Here is a 27,655-nt window from a genome sequence, read left to right on the forward strand (position 1 = left end):
TACATAGTACAGCTGTTGTTATTCTAATTTTTTTGCGCCTGGATCAATGAGCTCTGGCTTGCTATCTCATTGAACCACTGATGTCCTTTGCCTGACACTTTTTGCAATGTGACGTCGAGTATGGGCTTTATTTATATAAATGAAAAATGAAAATATCTTCTATTTAATGTATATGATTTTTCATTTTAGAACAAATAAAAATCATTTCGTAATAAATAAATGAAAATCAAATATATATATATATATATTTTTTGTTCAAGTTCAATGAATAAAAAAAAAAAAAAAGAAATAGATCATATGATCTATGTCAATGTTGTTAAAATTGTCTTTCAGTTCACACGTGTGAATATTTCTGGTTGAGTTTACAATCACTTTTGACTTCCCACCCCCAAAAAAAAAATAAAAGAGGTTGACAACCCAAACGTTCTTAAATATCATTCGTTCTTTTGAATGATGTCTTCCCCATTTGAGTAAATGTTTGGATCTCCGGAGAGACCAAAGAAGTTTGCCAAGTGATGGGGTGTTTGGGATTTTTTTTTTTTTTTAAGTGGCCGCTTTACCTACTTTAAATAACTTAATGCATGATTCATTTCTTCCTCCCTTTTTTTTTTTTTTTTTTTTTTTTTTTTTTTTACTACTTCTCTCTTTCTTTCTTTTCTCACACCTACATATACACTTTCTTTATTTCAACTTGTTTTTATCTATGACCACTTTACCTTTATACAATTTACTTTATAATTATTTACAACATTCTTGGAATACAACTTCCATTACTTCTGCCATTCTCTCAATTCGTGATATACTATTACCAAGTACCTTCACAACCACAACAACTCCAGTCAATAAAAGAAAACATATACTTTATCCAACCTTGTTGAAGGAAAAATCTGAAGCTATTGACTTTTTTGCAATGCCAATGAATAATACTCATCGTCATGTTGATAATGGTTTACTATCTCCTGTGACACCTCAATTCCGAGCTCCCCGTGGTCCTATTGTACTATGTCATGGATTATATGGATTTGATCGTATGGGACCAGAATTACTACCTTCTTTACAAGTGCATTATTGGAATGGAATTGAAAAAGCACTTTGTGATTTAGGTGCCAAGGTCATTATCACTCGAGTTCCTAAAGCAGATACTATTTCTAACCGTGCCTATGCTTTACATTCTATCATGTCCTCCTTTATGTCAAATCAACAAATCAACTTTATTGCTCATTCAATGGTAAAAAAAAAAAAAAAAAAAAAAAAAAAAAAAAAAGTCTGATATATATACATTAATACTTTTTCTTTTGATAATAGGGTGGATTGGATTGTCGTTATTTATTATCACACATCAAACATCGGTCATATCAAGTATCTTCTTTATCTACTGTATGTACCCCTCATCGTGGATCACCTGTGATGGATTGGTTTAGAGAAAAAGTTGGTATTGGACAATATCCACCTTCATCTTCTTATGTTTCAACAACGTCATCTTGTATGATGAGTGATTTTTCATCCGGTGTTTTACGACGAAGTGAAGAAGACGAATCCCCTATTACATCAACAAATACGATAAATCATGAAACATCACAACAACAGCAACAACAACAAATCTTTCGTCTTTTAGTCCAATGGTTTGATAACCCAGCTTATAGCAACTTAACCACAGATTATTGTACTCAACATTTCAATCCATCAACACCAGATGATCCTTCCGTCTCATATTATTCTTATACTGCTAAATCAACACCAAGCCAATGGTCTTCCCTTTTGGATTTACCTGGTCATTTTATACAACAAGTGGAAGGCGATAATGATGGTGTGGTTAGTGTTCAAAGTGGTCAATGGGGTCAACATGTCAAAACAATCGAAGATGCTGATCATTGGGATTTCACAGGAAAAAGGTAAATAAATATTAAAAAAAAGAAATATTCATTCATTTACAGTATATTCATATATATATATATTTCTTTATTTTACATAGTATGGTACCTTATCGATGGAAGACAGTCAAGGAGTTTGATAGAGCAGATTTTTATGTAGAATTAGCTAATTATTTATTTGAACAAGGTCATTGATTGATCACTCTTCAATAAAAAAAGAAATTCCCTTTTTTTTTTTTTTTATTCATTTTAGAAATTGATTTTGGTACCACTCAATTCTGAATTCACTATAAGCTCTTCATTGTCATACAATATCGATCATCACATATCATTAACCAGTTAGAAAATGATCTTTAAAACACCTGCAGTAAATTTTTGAAGCTAAAAAACAGTATGGCACTAACCTTTTCAGTTGGGAACGGAGTTGAAATATCAAACCTAAGATGATGGAACCAAAAAAAAAAAATGCGAACTTGTTTTTTTTATTTTTTCTCTTTTCTTTTCTTTTTTTTTAAACTTTTTCTCCTCTTTTCTCCCATTCATTAATAAAATTTTACCTATATATTATAGATATTGTTATTACTTTACACCATGCTTAAGAAAAATGGAAAATTAAATCGCACAAATTCTCCTCAACAAGGTGACCTCTCTTGGGAAGACAATGAATATGGTCAAATTGTCGAAGATGTGAAAAGGGTTTATAAGTCAAAGATCAAACCCTTGGAAGTTACATACAACTTTGAAGGTAAGTGTAATACTATTCCATATATATAAAAAAATATAATTTAAATAACTCCTTTTTTTTTTTCTTCTTATTCTTTATCAACATAAGGATTTCATTCTTCTCCTTTGACTGAAGCAGATATTGAAGCAAAACCTATTGTTTTATTGATTGGACAATATTCTACTGTAAGTACCACAAGAGAATACTCAGTTAACTATATAATTTGATCAGATAGACTAATATCATATTTTCTTTTAGGGTAAAACTACATTTATCAACTATCTCTTGGATAAGTCATATCCTGGTGAACATATTGGTGTAGAACCTACAACAGATAGATTTGTGGCAGTAATGAACAATGATGAAGAACGTGTAATACCCGGTAATGCGGCGGCAGTGAATCAGCAACTTCCATTTCAAGGACTTAATCGATTTGGTCAAGCTTTTCTATCACGTTTTCAAGTATCTCAAACCAACTCACCTGTATTAGAAAATATGACTATCATTGACACACCTGGTATTCTGGCTGGAGATAAACAACGAATCGAACGTGGCTATGACTTTACCGAAGTGATTGACTGGTTTGCTCAACGTGCAGATTTAATCCTATTACTCTTTGACTCTCATAAATTGGATATCTCAAATGAATTCAAACTTGCCATTCATTCACTCCGTGGTCAAGAGGAAAAGATCCGTGTCGTATTGAACAAGAGTGATATGGTCAGTCAACAGCAATTGATGCGCGTCTATGGTGCGATGATGTGGTCTCTGGGCAAAGTTGTGCAAACCCCCGAAGTTATGCGTGTTTATCTGGGTTCCTTCTGGACAGAAAAACCTCCCAATTGCTTTGAAGATTGTCGCGAGCTTATTGAAGCCGAATCCAAAGATCTATTACGTGATTTGAAGAACTTGAGGCGAAATGCTGCTATCCGAAAAGTCAATGACATTGTCAAACGAGCTAAAATTGCTAGGGTAAGTTTTTTTTTTTTTTTTTTTTGGGTTGATTAGAAAATCTAATAGGATATATGAACCGATATTCAATTATTCTTAACTATTTTTGTATTTTATTTATTATATATTAGGTTCATGCTTTGATTATTGGTCATCTCAAAAAAGAAATGCCATCCATGTTTGGCAAGAAAAAGAAAAGTGCAAAGTTATTGGCAAACCTCGACTTGGAATTCCAAAAGATTCAACAACGGTATCATCTTCCTAGTGGTGACTTTCCAAATCCTGAAAAATTCAAACAAAATCTTTCCCTTTATGATATGGACAAGTTTAAGAATTTGAAAGAAGATTTATTATCCAAGGTGGATGATGTAAGTCAACGATTGTATATGATACGATGAACCTAATAAATTCTATTTTATATAGGCACTATCGAACGATCTTCCTAGGATCATGTCCCGTTTTCCTACTGGTAATCCTGAACTGGCTGAATCACAACGCAATCCATTCGACATGGCTGATGAATCTCAACAACAAATTAATGGACAATTACCGGCATCATTCTGGCAGTTTTCTTCTATTGATAAGAATAGTTACTACCCTGTATTCCAATCATCACATCCTCGCGATGGCAAGATTAGTGGAGGTGCAGTGAAACCTATTTTGATGGAAAGTGGTCTTCCAAATGATGATCTGGCAAAAATCTGGAGATTAGCTGATTGGGATGCGGATGGTTATATGGACTTGGACGAATTCTCTGTAGCAATGCATTTGATCAAGGCTGTTCAAGCTGGTGCTCCTTTACCTGAAAAACTCCCCTCTACTCTTATGCCATCTAGAAAAATTTAGACTCTGTTCCCTTTTCTTTTTTTTTTTTTTTTTTTTTTTTTTTAATACTCTCGCGCACTTACACATATACAGATTTATACATTCATCTAGATTACCGCATTAGCTAATATATTATTATATATTGATTTTACTCTCTTTTTCTACTATTACTACTACTACAATTGTTATTACTACTCCTTCTAGTACTTTCCTTGCATTTTTATTTATTTATTCTTTGTTGTCTAGATGATTTTCATTCACAATAATAAATTATATAGATAATAAAATATTTATTACTTTGGATCATGTTTGTTGCCTATCATAGTCGTCAATTACAATAAAATATATTCTATACTGATAATAACCTCTTTAGTAACCACACATCATCTCGATTATCAATAATTTTTTCTTTTTTTTTTTTTTTTTTTTTATTTCTCAGGATTCAACACATTCAGGTGAGACAGATAACGTAAAAGTAAATATCCCCACATGTTCGATTTGATGATAGATATCAGTATGACCGATGACAGTGATGATGATAACAAAAGGCAGGACAACTATATTAAATCCTAAATTTTTTCTTGTTCGTATTATTATCTCTAGTTACTTATCTTGCTATTGAAATTGCTGATGTTGTGGAGACGATCAATAATGAGCCACTAGGCATTCGCATCCCATATGAGCCTAAAGTGTCCTTTGATACATATATATGTTTTACTTGTAGTTTATCGAGAGTACATCCATCATATATTGAATAAGAAGAAAAGAAAATGAATAAATACGATACAATAGCTTTATCAATTTCATTAGAGCATAGATATAATAACCAAAATAGACCTTATTATTATTATTATTACTATTGTTATTATTTATTTATTTTTATGTATGTTTTATTCAAAATATAAAAATCAGGATCGAATAAAGAAAAAAAAAAAGTAAAACAAATGTATGACTAAATAATGCTCTAAATGTAAATATACTACGACTAAACATTTCGACAATGACAAACGAGTCGATGTTTCCACACCCTATTTTTTTTTTTTTTTTGATCCAATTAAGCATAAAAGCGGAAATAGATATAACCAAGGACGATTAATAAAGGAATGATGATACGAAGAGGACTAAGCAAATATAAAGATATTAGTGGTGTGCCATCACCATATATATATAACGCAATCATGATCGTTAATTTCTTTTTTTTTTTATCATATCGTGTACTTACTTTCCTTGGACTTGTTCTCCAGGTACACTAGTAGCATTTGGACTAGTCACTTTTACTGGTGCAGACTGTGATAGGTGAATAATGGAATCGTACGATAAAAATAAAAATAAAAACAATTGTGATAATGAAAAGAAGAAAGGATTAGTATTGAATAGTGATAATACTTTCCTATAACCTTTTCTTTTTTTCTAATATAAAAGATACTTACGGTAGGGTCGACATCACCAATATAGTATTTTACCAAAAGTTCACGAGCATCAGGAGAATGACCTACATCTTCAAAGGGACCAGTAGCATCGCGGGCACCTTCATCAATCAACACTTCTTCACCACCTGGATGCTATTAAATAAGTGGATAAGTAATAAAATGAATTAATCAATCTGTTAAAGATAAAAATAAACACGAACAATACATTTTTTGTATAATTCTTTTGTTTTATTATTATTCCCCAAAATCGAATCCTATTCTCTACTTACTTCATCCACAAAGCCTGTAATATCGTAAACCTTCTTATCAATGATCATCCAAAGATCTTCACGCTTATTATGTTGAGCGACTTCTTCATAAGTATATACTTTGGACATGATGAAAAGTCTTATCAAATAGAACAGGAAAGAAAGAAAGAAAGAAAAAAAAAAAAAAAAAAAAAAAAGAGACCAAACATCAAATATTATTTATGTCGGTTTTTAAACACTGATACGCGGGGCTTCAGACAGAAATTTATCTTTTTGACAATATTAACTACTACCTTTTGTATCAGAACAAATATTACAAATGATTTATAGTGTATTAGATTAATGACTTTTGAAAAAATCCTTTGATGTTTATCATACAAAGTTTTTTATCGTACAAACACAATCATATCAGTATTGTTGAGAAGAAAAAAAAAAAAAAAAAACAAAAGAGAAAGAAAGAATTTTATTCATTTTCATTTTTAACTTTATTTTATAACTAGTATAAACAGTATAGATAGCCCAACCTTTTCTTTAAAATTATATATTTTTAAATAAAACATCTCTTTACTTTTCTTTTTTATTTTACCTCTTACGTGTGCTTGCGTAATCAAATACTGGTGCTCACTGTAAACCTTTTAAACAATCAAACATCCCCATATTTTTTATTTTGGACAACGGTTCTTCTTCCCCCTCCATTCCTCCGAAGAATAATCCTGTAATTGATGATATCCCTTTAATTGCTGAGTCGTCAACCAAAGCTGCTCCATCCATGGAAGATCCTTTCCTTTGCAAAGAATCCTTGGTACCTATCAAGACCAACAAAGATAACGGGCAATCGTTGAACATAACGACCATCCTTTCTTCAAACCTACAACTCCATTTGTCCTAAACCATGAGAATGTCTTGCTCCTCCTTGAATTAACGCTGCCGTCCTATTCAAAAAAAAAAAAAAAAAAAAAAAAAAAAAAAAGTGCAAGAAAAACGATTAATAGAAGAGACCCTGGTGCCACTTACGTTGTGTTTGCTCCATGAAAGATTCTCCAAACCCAACAATCCACAAGAAATAAAAAGCTATCGAGAGTATAGCAATTCGTATATCAAAAACTTGTATCGTGATTCCCATCTATATAACTTCAAAAAGTTGCTGAAGAAGATTAGAAAAGCGGATAACTAGTGTCAACCTGGTAATAAGTGAGAAGATGGAGGCCATCTTTTTCTGGGGTGAAGCATGTTAAAAAAAAAAAAAAAAAAAAAAAAAGAAAAGAAAAGACAAAAAAAAAAGACAAAAAAAAGTTTTTTTTTGTACTCTTTTTTACTCTCCGTTTTCATTTTGTTTGCAGAAACGATTCTTTCTTTTGAAGTTTTAGTATAAATATCCTTCTTTTTCCTTTCTTCTTTTTTTTTTTTTTTTTTTTTTTTTTTGGAGGGCAATCTTATTATATTTGTCGTATCAGCGTATTCCATAACGATATGCGTAAAATAAAACTAAAGAATGCATTCACAAATAAAGAATAAAAAATACATCGTAAGATGGAATCAATTATATTGACGTGTAACAAAGTAGTTGGAATAAAAATAAAAGTTTTATTAAATAAAAATATAACTATTAAAGACTACTAATTGATATACTATAACTAAAAGTTATTATAAAGAAAAGAAAGAAATGAAAAAAAAAAAAAAAAAATTGCCACATCTAAAAAATAAAAAAAAAATAAAAGTACGGACTTTGAAATTTAGTATGTTCATGATCCTTTGATACTATCAATAAAGACACAGTATTTTACTTTTTATTTTATTTTACTCAATACTTTATACGTGTGCTTGCATAATCAAGTACTGGTGCTCACTATTTAACCTATTATCTTTCAATCATCCGAATTACTTTTTCAGTTTTGGCCCTAACAACCAAAAAATCACATAACACAATCATCCGAATTACCTTTTTTTTTTTTTTGAACCTAACAACCAAAAAATCACTTAACAATCGCATATGATTGGCCACAATTCGATCACCGAATCAAGCCAAATCATAGCAAAAAGAACTGAGATGAGACTACCAGGGGTCGAACCTGGAATCTCCTGATTCGTAGTCAGACGCCTTGTCCAATTGGGCCATAGTCCCTCAGCTGCTTGCTAGACCGAGATGATCATCATGAATCATTTAGCGATTTCGCGCAAATTTGACATTAAATTGATAATGAAGTTTTCGATTTTTGACGTACATCTGTCAGTTTGTCCGAGTGGTTAAGGAGTGTGACTAGAAATCACATAGGCTCTGCCTGCACAGGTTCAAATCCTGTAGCTGACGCTTCTTTTTGACGTTTTCCCGTTTGTGGCGGAGTGTGATTTGTTTTCTTTTTTACTTTTGTCTTATCGTTACGTTTTTTTTTTTTTTTTTTTTGGTTTCTTTTTTTTTAATTTAACAAGGGAATGCTTTCTTACTTATCTCTCATTTGATTTCATTTAACTTATACTTATTTCTTTATTGATATATTGATAAGCGATTTTTTTGGTTGTTAGGGCCAAAATTGAAAAAGTAATTTGTTGATTGAAAGATAATACTGTATGATGGGACAAGAGACAAAATGAACCAAGGTTCAAAAGGACCAAAGGTCAAAATGGCAAAAGGTCAAAAAGGTCTACGGGTCAAAATGTCGAAAGGTCAATTCGGGAGATAAGAATTTTTTTTTTTGTCTTTTTTCTTTTCTTTTCTTTTTTTTTTTTTTTTTTTTTTTGTCTTTTTCTTTTTTTTTTTTTTGTCTTTTCCTTTTTTTTTTTTGTCTTTTTCCTTTTTTTTTTTTTGTCTTTTTCCGTTTTTTTTTTTGTCTTTTTCTTTTTTTTTTTTTTTTTTTTTTTTTTTTTTTTTTTTTTTTTTTTTTTTTTTTTTTTTTTTCTTTTTTTTTTTTTTTTTTTTTTTTTTTTTTTTTGTCTTTTTTCTTTGTTTTTGTCTTTTTCTTTTTTTTGTCTTTTTTCTTTTTTTTTTGTCTTTTTCTCTTTTTTTTTTTGCTTTTTTCTTTTTTTGTCTTTTTCTTTTTTTTGTCTTTTTTCTTTGTTCTTTTTTTTTTGTCTTTTTTCTTTTTTTTTTTGTCTTTTTCTTTTTTTTTTGTCTTTTTTCTTTTTTTTGTCTTTTTTCTTTTTTTTTTGTCTTTTTCTTTTTTTTAAAACAATACATTTCTATTTCCAATCCCAAAAGACCGAAATACAGACAAAGCCTTCGACAATGAAGGATATTCAAGACAAAAGTAACATCCAAAATTGAAATGTAGTTTTATTTTACTTTTTTTTTTTTTTTTTTTTTTTTTTTTTTTTAGTATTTAGCTATATTTATCTCCAAATTCACGTTAGGTACATTTGGAAAGAAGACCTTGTACACTTTTATCCACTTGCATGACATATTATAGAAAAGAGAAAAGAAACTTTGGTATGATGGTAAGATGATTTTAATTAACTTTAGGCAAAAAAAAAAAAAAAAAAGACGTGAATTTTTATATACTCATCCTTATTACACTTTTGATACTAGTCATTATTTTACAGTATATAGCTATTTTTTGAAGAATGCTTACGCGATCAAAAGAAAAAAAAAAAAAAGAAAAAGAAAAAAGAAGAACACTGTAGGAAAACATGGCAACAAAAGGATAGATGACCAAATAGTCAAAAGGATGGATCATTTGAATGAAAGGGAATCTCTCATGGTAAAGACAGAATGGAAGAACATGATGATTTGCGAAATGGTTATTCTACTCTTTATACTTTGAACTACTCCAAGTATCAAATATTCTATTCTATGATCTGGTTTTACATCATTATTGACGAATTCTGTAGTATAGTTGACTTATTAGTAGTAGGATTGATTAGTTGATTATTAGAATAGAAGAATAAAACTAATGATCATCTACATGTTTATTATAAAATATCTTTTTTTTTTTTTTTTTTGAAATTGAAATTATAGATTCTATATATGGTAATTTTTTGTTCTGATGTCAAAAACTGATATGATGTTCAACGAATGTATATTGATTATCATATTAGGACTTACTGATTGTTATGTCTTCATATTCCATCATCCACCAATAATTAGTGATATCCATTCCTGTTAGATAGTACTTGGAAATCATGTCATCGTCATCCTTTTAATCCATAATTGTCCATTTAGAGAAAAATAAAAAATAAAATACAAATATGATCACACGAAACATTCATTCTTTTTTTTATTCAAAACAATAATAATAATAATATATAATAATCTATCTAAATAAACCACTCATCTTATATTTGTTTCTTGTCCATAGAGAAAGTCGCTAACCGTTTCAAAAAAGGATCAGCATCAACAATCCCACGTTCCACTGTGAATTTCTCTTTTCCAAATTGCCAACGCATAGCCTTGGGTGTAGATATATCTCGAAGTTGTGATAACCACATGTTGTTTTCCTTCTTACGACCAAAGAATGTCCATGTTTCAATCCCCAGCCACATATCTTTCATTTCCTTGTTCCTGGTATTACTTGTTGATCGTTGTTGTTTTCGTTGACGTTCGATGGTTTTAATATCTTCATATGCAATTAATCCAGCCACATATTCCTTGGTATACCAATGGATAAAGATAGAAGGGGCTACAGCAGACGCTCCAGCTATACATAACAAAAAAAAAAAAAAAAAAAAAAAAAAAGAGTAAGGTATTCAATTCTCATCGACATTATATATATATATTATTCTTGGAGATACAATACCTAAAGCAACACTAATTACAGGAGCTTGACCAGTACTCAATAAAGCAGGAACAGCGCAGATACCACATATACTGAATAGAGAGGCTGTCATTTTGTATCGTCGAATAGTTTCTGAAAAAGGACCTAGTAATAATCATAAATAAAATGTCAGATGCCAGTATAATGAATGAAACCATAGCCTCTTCTATTACCTATATAAACCAAGGTTTTGTTTACAATATTGTTATTGTCATTGTTGTTGGTAGCAACTGTGGAAGTATTATTGATATAATGATTGCTGGTAAAGGCACCTGCTGCTTTTTTGGGTAATTGAGTAGAGTACATTCGGATAGAGAGATCATGACTATGATTCGAAGATGATTTTAACAATGCCGCTATTGATCTTGTCTTGATCATTTGGATATATATATATATATATATAAAGAGACAAAGTAAAGAAAAAAGAAAGAAGAAAGAGGTCAGAGTACGACTTTTTTTTTTGTATTTTTCTTTAGGTGTTGAAATTCCGATTTTTTTTTTTTTTTTTTTTTTTGGGCATCCAACTAGGTACGATTAATGATTTTACAATTTCAATTTTTATTTTATTCAAATATGTAAAACAAAAAAAAAATATATATCCTATATATGTTGATTTTCTGTTGTTGTTGCTGTTGTTGTTGTTGCTGCTGTTGTTGCTGCTGTTGTTGCTGCTGTTGTTGCTGCTGTTGTTGCTGCTGTTGTTGTTGTTGTTGTTGGTGATGGTGAAGATAAAGAGAATGCTGCTCTGAATCGCTTTTGTAAAAAATGTTTAAATACATGTAAAAGGTTGACATCCGTATTCAAATAATAAGCACGAGCCTCTTCCATAGCCTTTTGATCTTCAGATGAAGTGAGATAACGTACACAATCGAATTTGCATAAAGGACATTCCCCAGATTTTGATGTCAGCCATGGATCTAATAAGAAAAAAAAAGTAGTTTTATTACCACACAAAGCTATTTAATCCTCATCATACATACCTATACAATGACAATGATATTCATGATGACAAGGTAACTGTCGTACATCTTGACCTATGTCCAAAGGTTCCAAACAAATAACGCATGCATTTTCATCCACATCTATTTCTTCAGGGATAGCTGCAGAAGAGGGTTGTTGATCATTGCTTCTGGAGATAAATACAGAGAGCCTTTTCTTCTTGTTATTTGATCTATCAGTAGTATCATCACAATCTTGTTTTTGAATAGTTCTTTTTGGAAACTGGTCTAGTTTGGTTTCGCTTAATAATTGTTTTCCCATAGGAAGCATATCAGGTGTTGGAGGTAATAATCCATTCTGTATCATCCGTTGTAATCGTCTATTCTTTCTCCACAGGTAGGTATGTAAGCAGACTACAAAATAAATAAACAAACAAAATCAATAAGAAGGGGACCCAATCATCCTGTCTTTTGATATATATAGATATATACATTTTTTTTTTTTTTTTTTTTTTTTTTTTTACCAGAGGCAATAAAACCGATAGCCAAGAATACAGTCATAATCAAAAATGTTATTTCCCAAGGACTTGGTGCACCAGTACTAGAAGGAACAAGTAATACCCTAACGGCCTGTTTTGCTGTTACTGCTGGTGTCATACCATTGGTGACTGGAGTAAAAAAGAGTCCACGAGAATTATCATTGACGGTACCTAGTTGATTGAGTAATTGTTGTCCAGTTTTATTTTCTACATAAAAGGTTGGAATGTTGATACTTGAATTGAAAGATATATTCTATCAATTGTGAGAGAATAAGGTAAAAAAAAAAAAAAAGGAAAATAAAAAAAAAAATAAATATATTTTTTTTTTTTTAGTTGAAAATTCATATTACCGGTGTTTGAAAAGAGGATGAATCTTGACTATGTGGCGATGAGGCATAAATGATACAAGCACTGGCTCCATTTAATTGAGCATTCATCACTTTTTCAGGCAAAGAGCATTGATCATCATCGTTGATTAAAGCTACTTTTTGAATACTCTTCATATTTAATGTATTATCAAACAGGTAAGTATTATTCTGACTTGATGATGATGATAAACAAGAGTTCCCTTGATCATATAGTACACCCCTCAAGCCTGATTTGCTAATCTGAGTAACGTTATTAAATAAAGAATAGACGTTCTCATCATAAAAAATAGGGGTGATATCAGAATTAGTATAATCTATAGAGCTTGAATTTGAATATATCCAAACAACATCTAAAATTCAAAATTAAATAAAATATCACTTGTTAGTGATGATGATTGATGATTTTCTCTTTTATAGTAATAGAACCTTGTACAATTTTGGGATTTATTTCCTGAAAGAAAGAAATGGCATTGACATTGATCAGATAGTGAATGATGAAACAAAGTAGTGTGTATTGATGATTCCGTAAAATAGTCATTCAAGTTGAAAAGTAACACGATAAAGATAATAAAATAATAATAGCAATAATAAAAAAAAAAAAAAAAAAGGGGGAAGGAGGAGGATGGGCTTCATTTTATACTGATATCTGCTCAAGTAACACAGAAGAGTAACTTTTGCGTAGAAAATAGGAGAACGAAGAAAAAAGGGTTCAATGACGGAGTTCCCATAACAACCATACCAAAAAAAAAAAAAAAAAAAAACCAATTAAGGATAGTCTTTTCTTTTTTTTTTCCCTTCTTCTTCTAATTCCTTGTTTTAATGGAATCCAATAAAGATGATATACCTTTTACAAAATGCAATGACGAAAAATGCTCTACTTACTTCAAATATCTTGACTCTGTTATTCACACAAAAGTTATAGCTGCCCCAGACCCAAGGGATCACCTTGCGAATGAAAGAAATCTCCTTACTTGGTTACGAACAGGAATGACTCTTGCTCTTATTGGTAAGAAAAAAGAAAAAGAAGTGAAACTGTATTATATTGTTGTTAAAGTTATACTTTCTTCTTAATTGGCTCCTTATAGGTTTTATGGCTATGTTAGATATCGATACCAAACAATTTGCTCCGTCGAAATCGTTTCCTTGGACAGGTGATGCTGTGGGTATCAAGACCAAGGTTGTATCTTATATATTTGTTTCTCTTGGACTGATCAGTATAGTTACGGCGACAATTACCTATTTTATCAATCAAAGGAAGATTGTACATCGCTTACTAGAAGTTGGACAAGGTTGGGCTGGATATACAATGGCTTTCTTCATTATGATATTTGCATGCTTCATTATGATTGTAGCCATTACAGAAGGATAAATATAGGATAATGTTGTCTTTATAGTGTTATTATATTATACATGTTTATTGTAGTCTAGCACATTTTTTTTTTTTAGTCGTCATGTCTGTAGTTAGGTATACATATAGTTTTTATTTTTTTTATTTTTTTTTTTTATTAAATATTTGTAAATAATAAAGTGAATCATATTGAAAAAAAAATGATTACAGAGGATAGGATTGCGTAAATGTTTGTTTAATATATATATATGTGAGTGTATGTGCGTGTAAACACAAGGGGTAAAACTGTACAAAGTGTATAATAAAAAGGGTAGTACGAAGTAGTAGATTTACACATCCACTTGATTTTCTTGTGCCATTTTTGCCATCATCTTTTGGTAGACCAATTTTTGCTTTCCTTCTTGAGATTTTGATTGTTTCTTGAGTTTTGCAATTTCTAGTTTGACCGCAGCATCTAGTTTTTATAAAACATCATTTAATATTCCTTTATAAAAAAAAATATACTTTTTCTTTTTTTGTGCTTTTACCATCAGGATTGACGGCTAATACTTGGGCCAAAAGTGGCTCTGCTTTGTCAATATCATTTTGTTGCATGTATGCTTGAGCAAGTCGAAACTTTGCTTTCACATTCTTGCCATCTAGTTCCAAAGCCTATGTCGATAATAATACATACAAAGCATCAATATACGATGAAAAAAAGAAACAATCCAATCCTTTCTTTTTTTTTTTCTTCTATAGATATATGTTCTCTCCCTTCTTTTACCTTTTTTGAGTTTTCCATTGCACGTATCCAGTTGTTTTGCTTGATATTTACAGCTATAAGAAAGAATGAGGGTAATTTCTTTTTTAGTTTATTTCGGGATGCATCCGATCACCTTTTTTTTTTTTTTTTTTTTTTTTTACCTGCCATGTTATTGTAGATCATAACCAACTGCTCATTCGAATTAGCTTCAAATTCAGCTTTATTCTTTTGTCCACCCACAGTTCGCAAATGAAGAATAGCATGATAATACTTGGTGAGAGCTGTAATGAGTAAAAGACAAAAGAAAATGTTGAGAATGTGTATTTTGATTTGATAAAAGAGAGAGTTGTAGTTTTTACCTTCTTTGTATTCAGCTTTCTTGAAGAGTTCGTTTCCTTCCAGGCGCAAACTCACACCTTTATCAAAAGTTTCTTGTGGTGTCATATTAGGTGAAGTCCTATGAATCAAAATAGAAAGCGTGCAAAAAAAAAAAAAGGAAAAGAAAGGAAAAGAGAAGCAAAAAAAAAAAAAAAAAGTTGGCGCAGATTGAATTTTGCAAAAGGCAACGCGTACACACTGTTTTTTTTTTTTAGATTTTTTTTTTCTTCTCTTTCCTTCTTTCTTTTTCAATCTTTTTTTTCTTTTTCATACATTTCCTCTAAAACATAACAAGTCCTATTTTATTCTTTCACCTTATTTATATATATTAAAGTCATGATGGAAGATGTCATTCAACCTAAACAAGATGTAAGTCATAAAACTTATAATGAAATATATATATATATATTGACAATTTGATTTTTCAATTTAAATATATGAAATAGTTGAAAACACCATTGACAACTACTACGCCTCCACATTTATTGGACGAATTGTCAGAAGAAGACCTTTATGTAAGGTTGAAGAAGCTTCAGCGAAACTTGGAATTTTTGGGACTTCAAGAAGAATATATCAAAGATGAACAAAAACATCTCAAGAGTGAATTAGTACGAGCTCAAGAAGAAGTTAAACGCATCAAATCTGTTCCTTTAGTCATTGGTCAATTCTTAGAACCTTTGGATCAACATACTGGTATTGTAGGATCAACTACTGGATCAAACTATGTGGTACGTATTTTGTCTACTATCGATCGTGAATTGTTGAAGCCCAGTGCTTCTGTTGCCTTACATCGTCACTCCAATGCATTAGTCGATATTTTACCTCCTGAAGCTGATAGTAGTATTACCATGTTGACTTCAGACGAACGCCCTGATGTCACTTATCAAGATGTTGGTGGTCTGGATATTCAAAAACAAGAAATTCGTGAAGCTGTGGAATTACCTTTATCTCATTTTGACTTGTACAAACAAATTGGTATTGATCCTCCTCGTGGTGTCTTGTTATATGGTCCTCCTGGTACTGGGTAAAGTATTCAAATAAATGAATAAATCATGTATTACTAGAGAAGTGAGGGGGGAGGGTTGATAAGTCCTTTTTTTTTTTTTTTTTTTACTGATATTCTTTCCCATTCATATAGAAAAACAATGTTGGTCAAGGCCGTAGCTCATCATACAACAGCAAGCTTTATCCGTGTGAATGGCTCTGAATTTGTACAGAAATATCTTGGTGAAGGTCCTCGTATGGTACGTGATGTATTCCGAATGGCAAGAGAAAATTCCCCAGCTATTATCTTTATCGATGAAATTGATGCTATTGCCACAAAACGTTTTGATGCTCAAACTGGTGCTGATCGTGAAGTACAACGTATTCTATTAGAATTATTGAATCAAATGGATGGTTTCGATCAAACTTCAAATGTCAAGGTAACAATAAAAAAAAATAAAACAAAGAAAAAAGAGTGAATGATTTCTTACTTCATCCTTTTTTTTTTTTTTTTTTTTTTTTTAATGACAACTATAGGTGATTATGGCCACAAATCGTGCTGATACTTTGGATCCTGCTTTACTACGACCTGGTCGTCTTGACCGTAAAATCGAATTCCCTACACCCGATCGACGTCAAAAACGATTGATTTTCTCCACCATCACAGCTAAAATGAATTTATCTGAAGAAGTCGATTTAGAAGACTGTAAGTTGGATAAATATCAATGAAGATAGGGAATTGAGAAACAAGAAGAATAATGACTAAGACTTTTTTTTCCCTTTCCTTGTAGTTGTATCACGCCCAGACAAGTTATCAGGTGCGGAAATTGCTGCTATTTGTCAAGAAGCTGGTATGCAAGCTGTACGAAAGAATCGTTATGTGATTTTAAGCAAGGATTTGGAAAAGGGTTACAAAGCCAACGTTAAGAAAGAAGACACCAACTTTGAATTTTACAAGTAGATTAGTTAAACTGTTAGTATTAGTGCCAATTTGTTTTTCAAAAATAAAATATCTTATTATTATTTTTTTTAAAAAGCTTTTTTTTCACATATGTACTCGTTGATACTAATATGATGAATGCAATATGATGGATAATTGGTGGTTGATAGTTGATGATAATGACCTCATGATGTCATTTTTATAGCTCTGTGGTGATTTGGCAAATGTCTACAATGATGATACTATGGTCATGCCATTGATGATGATTTCATTTATGATACCATATACATACACTTTGAAGATCCAACAAGATTTTTTTTACATGATGTGATTTTATTATAAAAAGATAGATAGAAACAAAAAGTAAACAAAGCTATAAAGGATAGTGGTAAATAAAAAGTAATACATATATGTTTGCTACAAAAATGACCAACTAAAGGAATCAAGACAATAGGGATTCTAAAAAATAGAAATAAAATAAAAATAAAAAACAAGAAAATCATGACATGTACATATTCAACAATTCATCCGAGGCATTCAAATGATTGATTTGTTCCGTCACTTCCAATAACGCGAGCTTGATGACTGATTCCAAAAGTAAAAGATTCATTTGTAGATGAGGTTCTGTGTTCGTCGTATCAGGAGCGCTCGTTTCCTTGTCTAGATTGATCCTATTTTTCTTCGATCCGGTACTGCCGATAGTGGGATTGTCGTCATTGTCTGAATCATCACTAGAATCATCGTTCAGATCCTGTCCCTTTTCGTTCCAAATTTCCAATGCAAACCAATCTGCTAGTTGTAATTCGTCGCGATGAATATTAGGAGTAGTTTCTTTGACTTTGACATTAGCGGGAGTTGACGTTGTAGAAGAAGATGAAGACAATATATCGACTTCCTCCTGTTCTTGAGAGTTGTTGTCAGGATCAGAGTTGTTCGATTTTTTTAATAGCTTGATCACTAGTACTGAGGCTTTTGCATCTTCAATATTCAGGAGTTGACCACTGTTGGTATAAAACATCTTTTTGATACGATCTACTTGCCAACGCCACTCCTTGACTGCTTCATCTGGATCATGATACAGTCCATCGTTGGTGTCTTCCTTCAAAACCAAATCATATCCAATGGTATCCGTTGATGGCCGTTGCTGCTTTTCGATATACAGTTGACATTTTCGTGCTTCTTCTTTCCAAGTGCATTCAATTGAGGAAGGTGTCATAACTGCGGCAGGCCGTACGTTAGCTGCGAACAATGAATACAAAGTGACAGTAAATGTAGGGGCACATTGTTGTTGTAAGATATTTGATGCTTGAATTAGTTTGCTGCTAGATACTTTTTGAGATGTGTCAATATTTCGTAAAGACAAAGAGAGAGAAGGTACCGTATCGTCCACTTGATTCAGTAAGTGCTTCAATTTTTCCACTAATCTTGCAGATTCTGTTTTGTCCTTTAGAGCTGTTTTAGTTTCTTGCGTAAATATATCCAAATCACGTTTCAGGTCGTTGCACATTTCCAAAGCAGGTTCCAAATCCAAGTTTCCGTTGGCCACATTTCGAGATATCATATCGACTGCAGGCTATAAATATATAGATATAACAAACTTTAGTATTTCTATAAGTATTTTTTTTTTTTTTAAAATACAATAATACCTTTAGGTTTTTAATTTTGAGATCAAGCTGTCGTTGTAAAGCTAGCAATTCTTTATTGGATACTTTAGATTCTGTTGTTGTTTGCTGTGTAATATATGTTGTCACGTTTCGTATAGCTGCATTGGTAGCATGACTTAGAGCAATTCTTGATACAGTACTAACAGTAGTAACAGCTAGTTTGCTAAATAAATCTTCTAAAGACATTATATTTTATGTGGTTGAAAGAAAAAAAAAAGAAAAAAAAAGAAAGAAACGCGAATGACCCAATCTTTTTTTTTTTTTTTTTCCTGCGATAGCCTAGATAGAAAAAATGGCGGACATGCAAAGTGAGGAAGATAAAAGAATTGTCTTTTTCTTTTTCTTTTTTTTTGTTCTTTTTTTCTCTTTTTTTCTCTTCTTCACAAACCAATGACTACAACAGCAAAAGATACCATTCCTACATTTCGCAAGGAAGTTGAACCTGGACGTGTTTTGACTATGAAGGCAGATGGTACTGGATTAATAGTAGTTGATCCTTGGTTGGAACCTTTCAAAGATGACCTTCGTAACAGGTAATAATATATCTTGATATCTTTGTTGTATATTTAATTTACTCTTCTAATATATATATATATACTTTATAGATATGCTTTTTTCGAAAAATGGAAAACGATTATCGAAAATTCACCTGGTGGATTCGAGAATTTTACCAAAGGATATGAATATTATGGATTCAATGTTGATCAAGATGGAACTATCACATATCGGGAATGGGCACCTAATGCAATAACTGCTAGTTTGGTGGGTGAATTTAGTAAGTGATGATGATTACATGGGTTTATGTGTATGTTTATGTTGATTTTTTTTTTTGTTGGGGTGACACTAAAATACGATGATAGATGATTGGGATGTGAATGTAAACCTGATGAAACGTAATGAATTTGGTGTTTTTGAAATTATCCTTCCTCCTATCAATGGCGTACCAGCTATTCCTCATAATTCCAAAGTCAAGGTAAAAGAAAATCAATCATATTTAAATCATTTGTTGTTTTTACTTATTTGCTTCTTTCTTTTGATGATAGATCAGTATGACTTTACCCAACAATGAAAGGATTTACCGTCTCCCTGCTTGGATCAATCGTGTTACACAAGACCTCAGTGTTAGTCCTACTTATGAAGCTGTCTTTTGGAATCCAGTAGATAAATACAAATTCAAGCATCCAAGACCAAAACAACCTGAAAGCTTACGTATTTATGAAGCTCATGGTAAAAAGAAAATAATAATAATAATGATTGAATACATTTTTTTTTTTTAAAAAAATTGATTTTTTTCTTTAATTTGATGGATTAAATAGTTGGTATATCTACTACTGAACCAAGAGTTGGTACTTTCAAGGAATTCACAAAAAACGTTCTACCTCGTATTGCTTATTTGGGATATAATGCTATTCAACTTATGGCTATCATGGAACACGCTTATTATGCTTCTTTTGGATATCAAGTTACCTCATTCTTTGCTCCTTCCTCTCGGTATGGTACACCTGAAGATTTGAAGGAATTGATCGACACAGCACATGAATTAGGATTGGTAGTATTATTGGATGTGGTCCATTCCCATGCTTGTAAGAATGTGGATGATGGATTGAATATGTTTGATGGAAGTGATCATTGTTATTTCCATGAAGGTGGCAAAGGACGACATGAACTTTGGGACTCACGACTTTTTAATTATGGCAACTATGAAGTGCTTCGATTCTTAATGTCCAATTTACGATACTGGATGGATATATTTCAGTTTGATGGCTTCCGATTTGATGGTGTAACAAGTATGCTTTATACCCATCATGGTATTGGTTATGGTTTCTCTGGTAATTATCATGAATATTTTGGTGCAAATGTGGACGATGAAGGTGTAATGTATTGTCAATTGGCCAACTATTTTTTACACAACATATATGATCAAGTTATTACTATTGCAGAAGATGTTTCTGGTATGCCTGGTTCATGTAGACCTGTTAATGAAGGTGGACTTGGTTTTGACTATCGTCTTGCTATGGCTATGCCTGATACTTGGATCAAATTACTCAAAGAAGTCTCTGATGATGATTGGAATATGGGTCATATTGTGCATATACTTACTAATCGCAGACACTTGGTAAATCTAAAAATATTGTTATTCTAATAATAAAACCATGTTTCACTCATCCAGTTTTCTTTTTTTCTTTTTTTTTCTTTAGGAAAAAACCATTGCGTATAGTGAATCTCATGATCAAGCTTTGGTAGGAGACAAAACACTTGCCTTTTGGTTGATGGACAAGGAAATGTACACAAATATGAGTGACTTGACAGAACTCACACCTGTGATTGATCGTGGTATTGCTTTACATAAACTGATTAGGTAAAAAAAGAAATGATATGGATGAAATCATTTTTTTTTTTTTTTTTGTATCCTTAATACTTCTTTTTTCATAGATTGATTAGTCATGGTCTCGGTGGGGAAGGTTATTTGAACTTTGAAGGTAATGAATTCGGACATCCTGAATGGCTTGATTTTCCTCGGGAAGGCAATGGATCAAGTTTCCACTATGCAAGACGTCAATGGAATGTATTGGATGATCATTTACTTCGATACAAATATCTGAATGAATGGGATCGTGGTATGCAACTTACTGAAGAAAAATATGGATGGCTTCATAGCTCACAGGTAATATATATATAAAAAAAAGCATCCGATTTTTTTTTTCTTTTAAACAACTCATTCGATTTTTTTTTTTTAGGCTTATGTATCACGCAAACATGAAGGGGATAAAGTGATTGTATTTGAACGAGCGGGGGTTATATTCTTATTCAACTTTCATCCAACTCAATCGTATACTGATTATCGAGTGGGAACTGGGTTCTCTGGAAAATACAAGGTAGTATTGAATTCTGATGACAAACAATATCTTGGCCATGGACGTGTAGATCCTAAATGTGAATACTTCACTACTTCTGGTGATTGGGATAATCGATCTAATTGGATTCAAGTATATCTTCCTACTAGAACAGCTTTGGTATTGGCAAGAGAAGATTAGTGTGAATAGTTTAGGCTTTTATAAAGTTGTATATTTTGTATTGTCTATGTGTTACCTTCCACTTTAAAATAATAAAAAAAAATTTAAGTCTATTTAAATTATGAATAAAATTGACTTTGTAGTATATATTGAATGGATTAGTGATTAAAAAAGAAAGATTGAAATAATAATAATAGTAATAATAATAATAATAATAACAAAAAAAGTTTTTTATTGATTATTCAAATGGATGTTGTGAAAAAGAAATCGAATTTTATTAATATATTTGCGTGTGTGTGTGTGAAAATATGAACTTTCATGTGGGGAAAACGACCGAAAAAAAATGCATAAAAAGAAGGATAGCCTATCATCTCCGATTGTTCTTCCCCCTTTTTCTTTTTTTTTTTCTCACCACCTTTTCCCCATTTTTTTTTCTTTCTCTTTTTCTTTTTCTTTTTCTTCATATTTTATACCACAATGTATCCAACTACATTAACTGTTATACCCCTTGAAAATAAAGTCTTACTTCCTGGTGTGGTCATGCGTATTGCTTTACGTGGTCAAGAAGCAACAGAACTCATGCGTCGTTTCTTCAAAAAGACGGAACAGCAAGTGATTTATGTTGTTTGTGTTCCTCTTCAACCTAGTAAAATAACCGACATTGATGATTGTACTTCACAGGCTCCTCATGTACCAATATCTCCACAACAACCTCCATCAATGACAAACAATGATCAACAAGATAAACTCGTGTCTCCTGTTCAACAAGTTCGGTTACCTTCCTTTGGTTGCCTTGCCAAGATTGTTCGTGTTCAACGTGCTGGTGTGGGGGTTTTTGGCGTTTACTTGGAAGGCATTCAACGGTGTCAGTTGGTAGACACGATGATAAAGAAGGATGAACCCTTGATGTATCATGTGAAGTATAATCAAGATATCACAAGTAGCAAAGATAATAGGGTGGTGGAAGGATATCAAACATTATGTAAGACTTTTGTTCACAAGATGAAGGAATTGCAAATGCCTGATAGCCTATTATTACAACTGACTAAGATGACAAGTACAATGGCTCCTTTGGCTTTGGCTGATGTATTGGTCTCTATCATTGAAACAACATTTGATGAAAAATGGACCATGTTGGAAACCTTGGATCCTATGCAACGTCTCCATTTGGCCTCTTCTTTGATGCAACGACAGTTACAAGTATTATCTATTTCTCAACAAGTTCATTCCACTATCGAAGGAAAACTTACAAAACAACAACGCGAATTTTATTTACGTCAACAGGTACATATATATATATATATATGAATAAAATTGATTCTTGATTTCATTCATGTTTTATTTTTGTATTATTAGCTAGACGCTATTCGACAAGAACTGGGACAGGAACAAAAAGATGAAGATGAAATGACAGAACTGAATCGACGATTAGTGGAAGCAAATATGCCTTCTCATGCTGTGGTAGTGGCTCAAAGGGAATTAAAACGAATCAAACGTCTTCAACCATCATCAACTGAATGGGCTGTATCTCGAAATTATCTTGAATGGATGGCTGATATGCCTTGGACCAAACGAACAGATGATTTTGTCGATATTCAACGTGCAAAACAACAATTGGATGATGATCACTTTGGGTAAGTAAGAAGTTGATTTTTATTTTCAAAAAAAAAAAAAATATGTGGATATCTACTAATGTCTTTTGTTTTTGATAGATTGGACCATGTCAAGAAACGAATTATTGAATATCTTTCTGTTATCAAAATAAAAGGTGATCTCAAAGCACCTATTATTTGTTTTGTGGGTCCTGTAAGTTTTTTGGAAAATAGAAATAAAGGATTACATTACTAATTTTATATATATATATATATATATATATAGCCTGGGGTTGGGAAAACATCATTGGGCAAATCTATTGCAAAAGCGCTTTCAAGAGAATTCCATCGATTATCGCTTGGAGGTATTAGGGATGAAGCCGATATGAGGTAAATATACAAGAAAGATTTACCATGTTGATGATTCATCCGTTTCTATTTTTATCATAGAGGTCATCGACGCACTTATGTAGGATCACAACCTGGTCTCGTTATTCAAGGATTACACAAAGTGGGTGTTAACAATCCGTTAATGTTATTAGACGAAATTGACAAATTAGTACATTCTTCTCATTATGGAGACCCAGGTAATCTGAAGTAATTATTATTTATTTTCAACTTCTAACACATTCCTTGATGTAGCTGCTGCTCTTTTGGAAATCCTGGATCCTGAACAAAACAATGGTTTTACTGATCATTACCTCAACATTCCTTTTGATCTATCAAAAGTTCTTTTTATCGCCACAGCTAACAACCTTGATACCATTCCTGAACCTTTACTAGACCGTATGGAAATCATTCACCTACATGGCTATACTTTTGAAGAAAAACTCCATATCGCAAGAACTCATCTTTTACCAAAACAGATACTGGCACATGGATTGGATCTCAAAGATGTGATTATTTCGGATCAAGTTATTCTGGCATTGGCTGAACACTATACTCGGGAAAGTGGAGTACGAAACCTAGAACGAACCATTGCTTCTATTGTTCGTGCCAAATGCGTCGAATTGGCTGCTTTGCGCGAAAAATCAAGTCCTAATAATGATCAAGTTGTCAATAAAGGCTATTGTCCTGAAGTGATTTTGGAAGATCTTCGTACTATCCTTGGGGTAAGCTTTCCACAAAAAAAAAAAAAAGAATGTTATCTTAGCGGGTTTCATCTATTCTTTTTTTTTTTCCTAAAAAAAAATTAGGTTTACAAATTCGATAAAGAAGTTGCAGAACGTGAAGATGTACCTGGTGTGGTCACTGGCTTGGCTTATGGTGGATCTGGGAATGGATCTATTCTTTTTGTGGAAGCCACCAGAATGCCTGGAAAAGGTGGCAATCTTCAGTTGACAGGTAGATAGATCATTTACAAAAAAAAAAAAAAAAAAAAAAAAAGAAGGTATTTTGATACTCATTGCTCTTCTTCTTCCCTTACAAAAAAAAAAAAGGGTCCTTGGGTGATGTTATCAAAGAATCAGCACAAATTGCTCTCAGTTGGGTGAAAGCACATGCATATACATTGAATTTGACAACCACACGTCGTATGAATATTGTTGAACATGATGATGTCCATATTCATTTTCCTTCTGGTAGTATTCCCAAAGATGGTCCTAGTGCAGGTAAATTACATTAAGAATAAAATAAAAAAAAGGTAATGGATTAATCACATTTGCCTATTTTTTTTTTTTTTTTTTATATATACTTATCCATTAGGTGTGACGTTGGTATGTGCGCTTGTATCCTTATTTGGTGAATGGCAGGTCTCATCCACCACGGCGATGACAGGTGAAATCTCATTACGTGGTCAAGTTCTTCCTGTGGGTGGCATCAAAGAAAAAGTGATCTCGGCACATCGGGCAGGTATTCGAAAAGTGATTTTACCATGGCGCAATAAAAAGGATGTGGACGCGGATGTACCAGTATCAGTCAAGATGGATATCGAATTTATATATTGCAAGACTATATGGGATGTATTGAACGCAGCCTTTATGAAAAATAATGACAAACAAAAGTGGTCACCAACAACAAGGATGACTTTGGAAAGTCATTTGTAGTGTAGGTATTTTTTTTTTTTATCAATCCTCTCTTTCTTCTATTCCTTTCGGCCTTACACATTCGTTGTTTTTTTTTTTCCCCATTAGAAATAGTTTTTTTCTCTTTTTTTCCTCTAATCATATACTTTATGCTTTTTCTTTTTCTCCTCAATAAACCATTTCACCATTCAATCTATCAATCCTTTAACCCAACTATTATAGCTATTCATCTAACCCATCATTCAATCCATTATTTAATAAAAAAAAAGTGGTCGTTATATATTTTTATTATGGTGACTAGGTGTATAAAGGAGGAGGATAACCAACAATAAAGAAGAAAAAAAAAATCAATGAAGAGATAAGGTGATGAAGCAAAAGTTGTGATTTCTTTATTTGGTTTTGATCATTCTAAGTTTTCCAGGGGAGTATTTGTAGTTGTCAGCATATGCCTTTTTGACAAATTGGACAGGTTTAGGTTCTTGCACATAATAGTTCCAACCTATCAAAAAAAAGGTAACTAATTGTCAGTAAAACCATAACTAACCCAAGTTCATTCATTCATTACCTTGTTTTTCGGCGAATTGAATAGCTGCTTCTTTGCTTGTGAATTTGATTTGCAACGCTTGTTGATAATCCGAACTATTGAAAGATCATGAGATTAGAAAAAAAAAAAAAAGGAAGCTATAAGTAATATATTTTACCTGGAGGCCCAACCAATCAAAGGATTTTCCCATCGGTTACCATCCTCTATTTAAAGAAAAACAAAAAAGTAAAAATGGTAAGTTATCTCTATCTATCAGTTGTTGAGTGTTTCTTCTTTAAATAAGAACCAATGAATAATTGAGTAAATGTGGTGATTACCTAAAATGTCGAAATCGATACGCCAGAGTCTAGTACCGTTCTTACCACTTTGAGTGGCGGGTTTAGCGGGGGCAAAGATGCGTACACTTCGTTCGGTCAAAGCGTCTAGATGAACAAAAAAAGGAAAAAAAGAGAGAGAGAGAGAGAGAAAGGAAAAAAAAAGAGGAACAGTCGTTAATTTCTTATTGTTGCTAATCTTTTTCCTTTTATATATATATATATATATATATATATATATATATTTACCAGGTGCACCAGAGACTGTATCGACGTTGACTACATTAACAACATCAGCTTGAGTGACGGCCTTGCTGTTTTGAGAAACAGAGCGAGCAGCGTTCCATACAGTAGGTCGAGAGATGAATGAACGAGTGACTGATACACTCTTCAAAAGTGAAGTGGACATGATGGTTATATATAGATAGATAAAAAGAAATAGAAAAAAAAAAAAAATTCAAAAGAGTTAGAAAAAGAAAAACAAAACAGGATTTCTATCTCCGTAAATGGTCTGAAAACACTCGCGAGTCGAGCCAGCCACTAAATAATTTTTTTTTTTTTAAAATGTTTTCTGACGCATTTGTTCTCAGGGGGACCATCGGTGCCTCAACCTATTCATTAATGATAAGTAAAAACCTAATAATGAAAATATATTCATTTCAAATTAAAATAATCAAAATAAAACAAAATAAAAAAATTTCTATGATCTCAAAAATCCAGCAGTGAGCCAGAATAGTTTATTAAATAAATAAATAAATTCTATACTATTGATACAATATGTGGAAGACTTGGCCAATGCACGAATACCCCAGAATCTTCTTCTCCATTATGCAAAGATGTATGAACGGTCAATTTCCATCGATTAACATCATATGTCCCTACACTCAGAAACACTGCCAAAGCCTTGATGGTGGTGGATTCATCATTTTTCAGTAAACCAGAGAAGGTGGTCGGGCCCGTCCAGTGGAAAGGATAGATGTCCAAAGTTGATTTTGATCTATAATAAAGTGTGATCAATGATCATCAACTATTTCTAAAATATACTTACATTTTTTGTAATTGAGCTTGCTTGCTTTCAGTCCAAGATAACAGTTCCAATGAGTAAGAAGCTTGTTTATTCCATGAACAGTTCTTTAGAGTAATCGATACTGGTACTTGAAGTAGTCTATGGATTGGAAATAAAAATAAAAATAAAAGAGAGAATGTAAGTAGAGTGCTTGAATAATATCGTTTTGTCATCTGATTTTTTTTTTTTATTATTACCCGTTTTCATCAAAATCATGCTTCACGAAATCACATGCCTGTACCATTAATTTGACAGGTCCTTCTTCCTTGATGGCCAAATTTCGAGTCAAACTATTTACCAAAGCTGTTCGTTCCTTTTCCGTGGCTTCAAATAATGTACGTGTTGTCGTTCCGGTTGACGTTCTTGTTGTTGATCCATCCCCAGAATGTTGTAAATAAGGATGATG

The 27,655-nt window shown here is 32.1% G+C and overlaps 13 protein-coding genes and 2 non-coding genes across 15 annotated transcripts; 8 read left to right on the top strand and 7 right to left on the bottom strand.

Annotated features, from left to right (window-relative positions):
* Nucleotides 1-916: 916 nt before the first annotated feature.
* BX664DRAFT_258728 (Alpha/Beta hydrolase protein) lies at nt 917-1,896 on the top strand (the record flags this gene model as incomplete). The annotated part of the gene is made up of 2 exons (XM_051540561.1): nt 917-1,228; nt 1,306-1,896. 2 exons carry the CDS (start codon nt 917-919, stop codon nt 1,894-1,896), a joined length of 903 nt encoding a protein of 300 aa, XP_051403167.1.
* Nucleotides 1,897-2,384: 488 nt separating this feature from the next.
* BX664DRAFT_356233 (P-loop containing nucleoside triphosphate hydrolase protein) lies at nt 2,385-4,405 on the top strand. Its single transcript, XM_051547870.1, has 5 exons — nt 2,385-2,616; nt 2,704-2,780; nt 2,854-3,567; nt 3,678-3,914; nt 3,970-4,405. Exons 1-5 carry the CDS (start codon nt 2,463-2,465, stop codon nt 4,390-4,392), a joined length of 1,605 nt encoding a protein of 534 aa, XP_051403168.1. The 5' UTR covers nt 2,385-2,462; the 3' UTR covers nt 4,393-4,405.
* Nucleotides 4,406-5,236: 831 nt separating this feature from the next.
* Nucleotides 5,237-6,198, bottom strand: BX664DRAFT_325221 (cytochrome b5-like heme/steroid binding domain-containing protein). Its single transcript, XM_051543979.1, has 4 exons — nt 6,071-6,198; nt 5,802-5,933; nt 5,594-5,658; nt 5,237-5,492 (listed from the first exon to the last, which is right to left on the bottom strand). Exons 1-4 carry the CDS (start codon nt 6,176-6,178, stop codon nt 5,426-5,428), a joined length of 372 nt encoding a protein of 123 aa, XP_051403169.1. The 5' UTR covers nt 6,179-6,198; the 3' UTR covers nt 5,237-5,425.
* A 1,899-nt stretch (nt 6,199-8,097) lies between these two features.
* Nucleotides 8,098-8,171, bottom strand: BX664DRAFT_t36. The gene has a single exon. It is a non-coding gene; the product is annotated as a tRNA-Arg (tRNA).
* Nucleotides 8,172-8,275: 104 nt separating this feature from the next.
* BX664DRAFT_t26 lies at nt 8,276-8,357 on the top strand. Its single transcript has one exon. It is a non-coding gene; the product is annotated as a tRNA-Ser (tRNA).
* Nucleotides 8,358-8,634: 277 nt separating this feature from the next.
* On the top strand, nt 8,635-9,943 carry BX664DRAFT_383306 (uncharacterized protein; the record flags this gene model as incomplete). The annotated part of the gene is made up of 4 exons (XM_051549108.1): nt 8,635-8,710; nt 9,361-9,394; nt 9,451-9,478; nt 9,729-9,943. The coding sequence occupies 4 exons, from the start codon at nt 8,635-8,637 to the stop codon at nt 9,906-9,908; spliced, it is 318 nt and encodes a 105-aa protein (XP_051403170.1). The 3' UTR covers nt 9,909-9,943.
* Nucleotides 9,944-10,315: 372 nt separating this feature from the next.
* On the bottom strand, nt 10,316-11,100 carry BX664DRAFT_257241 (uncharacterized protein; the record flags this gene model as incomplete). Its single annotated transcript, XM_051540498.1, has 3 exons — nt 10,316-10,524; nt 10,777-10,899; nt 10,968-11,100. The coding sequence occupies 3 exons, from the start codon at nt 11,098-11,100 to the stop codon at nt 10,316-10,318; spliced, it is 465 nt and encodes a 154-aa protein (XP_051403171.1).
* Nucleotides 11,101-11,427: 327 nt separating this feature from the next.
* BX664DRAFT_325227 (uncharacterized protein) lies at nt 11,428-12,525 on the bottom strand. Its single transcript, XM_051543980.1, has 2 exons — nt 12,257-12,525; nt 11,428-12,146 (listed from the first exon to the last, which is right to left on the bottom strand). The coding sequence occupies exons 1-2, from the start codon at nt 12,387-12,389 to the stop codon at nt 11,755-11,757; spliced, it is 525 nt and encodes a 174-aa protein (XP_051403172.1). The 5' UTR covers nt 12,390-12,525; the 3' UTR covers nt 11,428-11,754.
* Nucleotides 12,526-13,415: 890 nt separating this feature from the next.
* BX664DRAFT_325228 (uncharacterized protein) lies at nt 13,416-14,154 on the top strand. Its single transcript, XM_051543981.1, has 2 exons — nt 13,416-13,645; nt 13,725-14,154. Exons 1-2 carry the CDS (start codon nt 13,459-13,461, stop codon nt 14,006-14,008), a joined length of 471 nt encoding a protein of 156 aa, XP_051403173.1. The 5' UTR covers nt 13,416-13,458; the 3' UTR covers nt 14,009-14,154.
* On the bottom strand, nt 14,072-15,231 carry BX664DRAFT_325231 (uncharacterized protein). Its single transcript, XM_051543982.1, has 5 exons — nt 15,089-15,231; nt 14,891-15,010; nt 14,751-14,803; nt 14,515-14,638; nt 14,072-14,441 (listed from the first exon to the last, which is right to left on the bottom strand). The coding sequence occupies exons 1-5, from the start codon at nt 15,171-15,173 to the stop codon at nt 14,317-14,319; spliced, it is 507 nt and encodes a 168-aa protein (XP_051403174.1). The 5' UTR covers nt 15,174-15,231; the 3' UTR covers nt 14,072-14,316.
* A 130-nt stretch (nt 15,232-15,361) lies between these two features.
* On the top strand, nt 15,362-17,122 carry BX664DRAFT_275354 (26S protease regulatory subunit 6B). Its single transcript, XM_051541279.1, has 5 exons — nt 15,362-15,476; nt 15,554-16,131; nt 16,246-16,531; nt 16,629-16,797; nt 16,883-17,122. The coding sequence occupies exons 1-5, from the start codon at nt 15,444-15,446 to the stop codon at nt 17,050-17,052; spliced, it is 1,236 nt and encodes a 411-aa protein (XP_051403175.1). The 5' UTR covers nt 15,362-15,443; the 3' UTR covers nt 17,053-17,122.
* A 221-nt stretch (nt 17,123-17,343) lies between these two features.
* On the bottom strand, nt 17,344-18,963 carry BX664DRAFT_325234 (RanGTP-binding protein-domain-containing protein). Its single transcript, XM_051543983.1, has 2 exons — nt 18,678-18,963; nt 17,344-18,604 (listed from the first exon to the last, which is right to left on the bottom strand). The coding sequence occupies exons 1-2, from the start codon at nt 18,879-18,881 to the stop codon at nt 17,531-17,533; spliced, it is 1,278 nt and encodes a 425-aa protein (XP_051403176.1). The 5' UTR covers nt 18,882-18,963; the 3' UTR covers nt 17,344-17,530.
* Nucleotides 18,678-21,730, top strand: BX664DRAFT_370604 (1,4-alpha-glucan-branching enzyme GBE1; the record flags this gene model as incomplete). Its single annotated transcript, XM_051548641.1, has 8 exons — nt 18,678-19,228; nt 19,301-19,470; nt 19,556-19,668; nt 19,739-19,922; nt 20,012-20,811; nt 20,894-21,054; nt 21,129-21,360; nt 21,434-21,730. The coding sequence occupies exons 1-8, from the start codon at nt 19,086-19,088 to the stop codon at nt 21,728-21,730; spliced, it is 2,100 nt and encodes a 699-aa protein (XP_051403177.1). The 5' UTR covers nt 18,678-19,085.
* A 375-nt stretch (nt 21,731-22,105) lies between these two features.
* Nucleotides 22,106-25,595, top strand: BX664DRAFT_325247 (ATP-dependent protease La). The gene is made up of 9 exons (XM_051543984.1): nt 22,106-22,993; nt 23,066-23,343; nt 23,422-23,515; nt 23,588-23,691; nt 23,752-23,888; nt 23,944-24,413; nt 24,498-24,645; nt 24,741-24,911; nt 25,006-25,595. The coding sequence occupies exons 1-9, from the start codon at nt 22,187-22,189 to the stop codon at nt 25,344-25,346; spliced, it is 2,550 nt and encodes an 849-aa protein (XP_051403178.1). The 5' UTR covers nt 22,106-22,186; the 3' UTR covers nt 25,347-25,595.
* On the bottom strand, nt 25,596-26,659 carry BX664DRAFT_325249 (ETC complex I subunit conserved region-domain-containing protein). The gene is made up of 5 exons (XM_051543985.1): nt 26,433-26,659; nt 26,187-26,291; nt 26,027-26,072; nt 25,891-25,964; nt 25,596-25,824 (listed from the first exon to the last, which is right to left on the bottom strand). Exons 1-5 carry the CDS (start codon nt 26,590-26,592, stop codon nt 25,715-25,717), a joined length of 495 nt encoding a protein of 164 aa, XP_051403179.1. The 5' UTR covers nt 26,593-26,659; the 3' UTR covers nt 25,596-25,714.
* Nucleotides 26,660-27,655: the final 996 nt, after the last annotated feature.

The sequence above is a fragment of the Halteromyces radiatus genome (assembly GCF_025201355.1).
Source record: "Halteromyces radiatus strain CBS 162.75 chromosome Unknown BX664scaffold_2, whole genome shotgun sequence".
Classification (NCBI taxonomy): Eukaryota; Fungi; Mucoromycota; class Mucoromycetes; order Mucorales; family Cunninghamellaceae; genus Halteromyces; species Halteromyces radiatus.

Bases quoted from the DNA above. Each gene is read 5' to 3' on its own strand.
- BX664DRAFT_325247 (XM_051543984.1), top strand. From the start codon at position 22,187: ATGTATCCAACTACATTAACTGTTATACCCCTTGAAAATAAAGTCTTA. The intron at 23,344-23,421 runs GTAAGTAAGAAG...TGTTTTTGATAG, and splicing joins TTGGATGATGATCACTTTGG to ATTGGACCATGTCAAGAAAC. The intron at 23,516-23,587 runs GTAAGTTTTTTG...ATATATATATAG, and splicing joins TTATTTGTTTTGTGGGTCCT to CCTGGGGTTGGGAAAACATC.
- BX664DRAFT_356233 (XM_051547870.1), top strand. From the start codon at position 2,463: ATGCTTAAGAAAAATGGAAAATTAAATCGCACAAATTCTCCTCAACAA. The intron at 2,781-2,853 runs GTAAGTACCACA...ATTTTCTTTTAG, and splicing joins TGATTGGACAATATTCTACT to GGTAAAACTACATTTATCAA. The intron at 3,568-3,677 runs GTAAGTTTTTTT...ATTATATATTAG, and splicing joins AACGAGCTAAAATTGCTAGG to GTTCATGCTTTGATTATTGG.
- BX664DRAFT_325221 (XM_051543979.1), bottom strand. From the start codon at position 6,178: ATGTCCAAAGTATATACTTATGAAGAAGTCGCTCAACATAATAAGCGT. The intron at 5,659-5,801 runs GTAAGTATCTTT...CACCTATCACAG, and splicing joins TTGGTGATGTCGACCCTACC to TCTGCACCAGTAAAAGTGAC. The intron at 5,493-5,593 runs GTAAGTACACGA...ATATTTGCTTAG, and splicing joins GGAGAACAAGTCCAAGGAAA to TCCTCTTCGTATCATCATTC.
- BX664DRAFT_325231 (XM_051543982.1), bottom strand. From the start codon at position 15,173: ATGACACCACAAGAAACTTTTGATAAAGGTGTGAGTTTGCGCCTGGAA. The intron at 15,011-15,088 runs GTAAAAACTACA...TACTCATTACAG, and splicing joins GAAAGCTGAATACAAAGAAG to CTCTCACCAAGTATTATCAT. The intron at 14,442-14,514 runs GTAAAAGCACAA...TATAAAAACTAG, and splicing joins ATTAGCCGTCAATCCTGATG to ATGCTGCGGTCAAACTAGAA.
- BX664DRAFT_275354 (XM_051541279.1), top strand. From the start codon at position 15,444: ATGATGGAAGATGTCATTCAACCTAAACAAGAT. The intron at 16,132-16,245 runs GTAAAGTATTCA...CCATTCATATAG, and splicing joins TATGGTCCTCCTGGTACTGG to AAAAACAATGTTGGTCAAGG. The intron at 16,532-16,628 runs GTAACAATAAAA...TGACAACTATAG, and splicing joins ATCAAACTTCAAATGTCAAG to GTGATTATGGCCACAAATCG.
- BX664DRAFT_325228 (XM_051543981.1), top strand. From the start codon at position 13,459: ATGGAATCCAATAAAGATGATATACCTTTTACAAAATGCAATGACGAA. The intron at 13,646-13,724 runs GTAAGAAAAAAG...GGCTCCTTATAG, and splicing joins AATGACTCTTGCTCTTATTG to GTTTTATGGCTATGTTAGAT.
- BX664DRAFT_325249 (XM_051543985.1), bottom strand. From the start codon at position 26,592: ATGTCCACTTCACTTTTGAAGAGTGTATCAGTCACTCGTTCATTCATC. The intron at 26,292-26,432 runs GTAAATATATAT...TTGTTCATCTAG, and splicing joins TACAGTCTCTGGTGCACCTG to ACGCTTTGACCGAACGAAGT. The intron at 25,965-26,026 runs GTAAAATATATT...ATCTTTCAATAG, and splicing joins TTGATTGGTTGGGCCTCCAG to TTCGGATTATCAACAAGCGT.
- BX664DRAFT_325234 (XM_051543983.1), bottom strand. From the start codon at position 18,881: ATGTCTTTAGAAGATTTATTTAGCAAACTAGCTGTTACTACTGTTAGT. The intron at 18,605-18,677 runs GTATTATTGTAT...ATATATTTATAG, and splicing joins TCAAAATTAAAAACCTAAAG to CCTGCAGTCGATATGATATC.
- BX664DRAFT_325227 (XM_051543980.1), bottom strand. From the start codon at position 12,389: ATGACACCAGCAGTAACAGCAAAACAGGCCGTTAGGGTATTACTTGTT. The intron at 12,147-12,256 runs GTAAAAAAAAAA...TTTATTTTGTAG, and splicing joins TATCGGTTTTATTGCCTCTG to TCTGCTTACATACCTACCTG.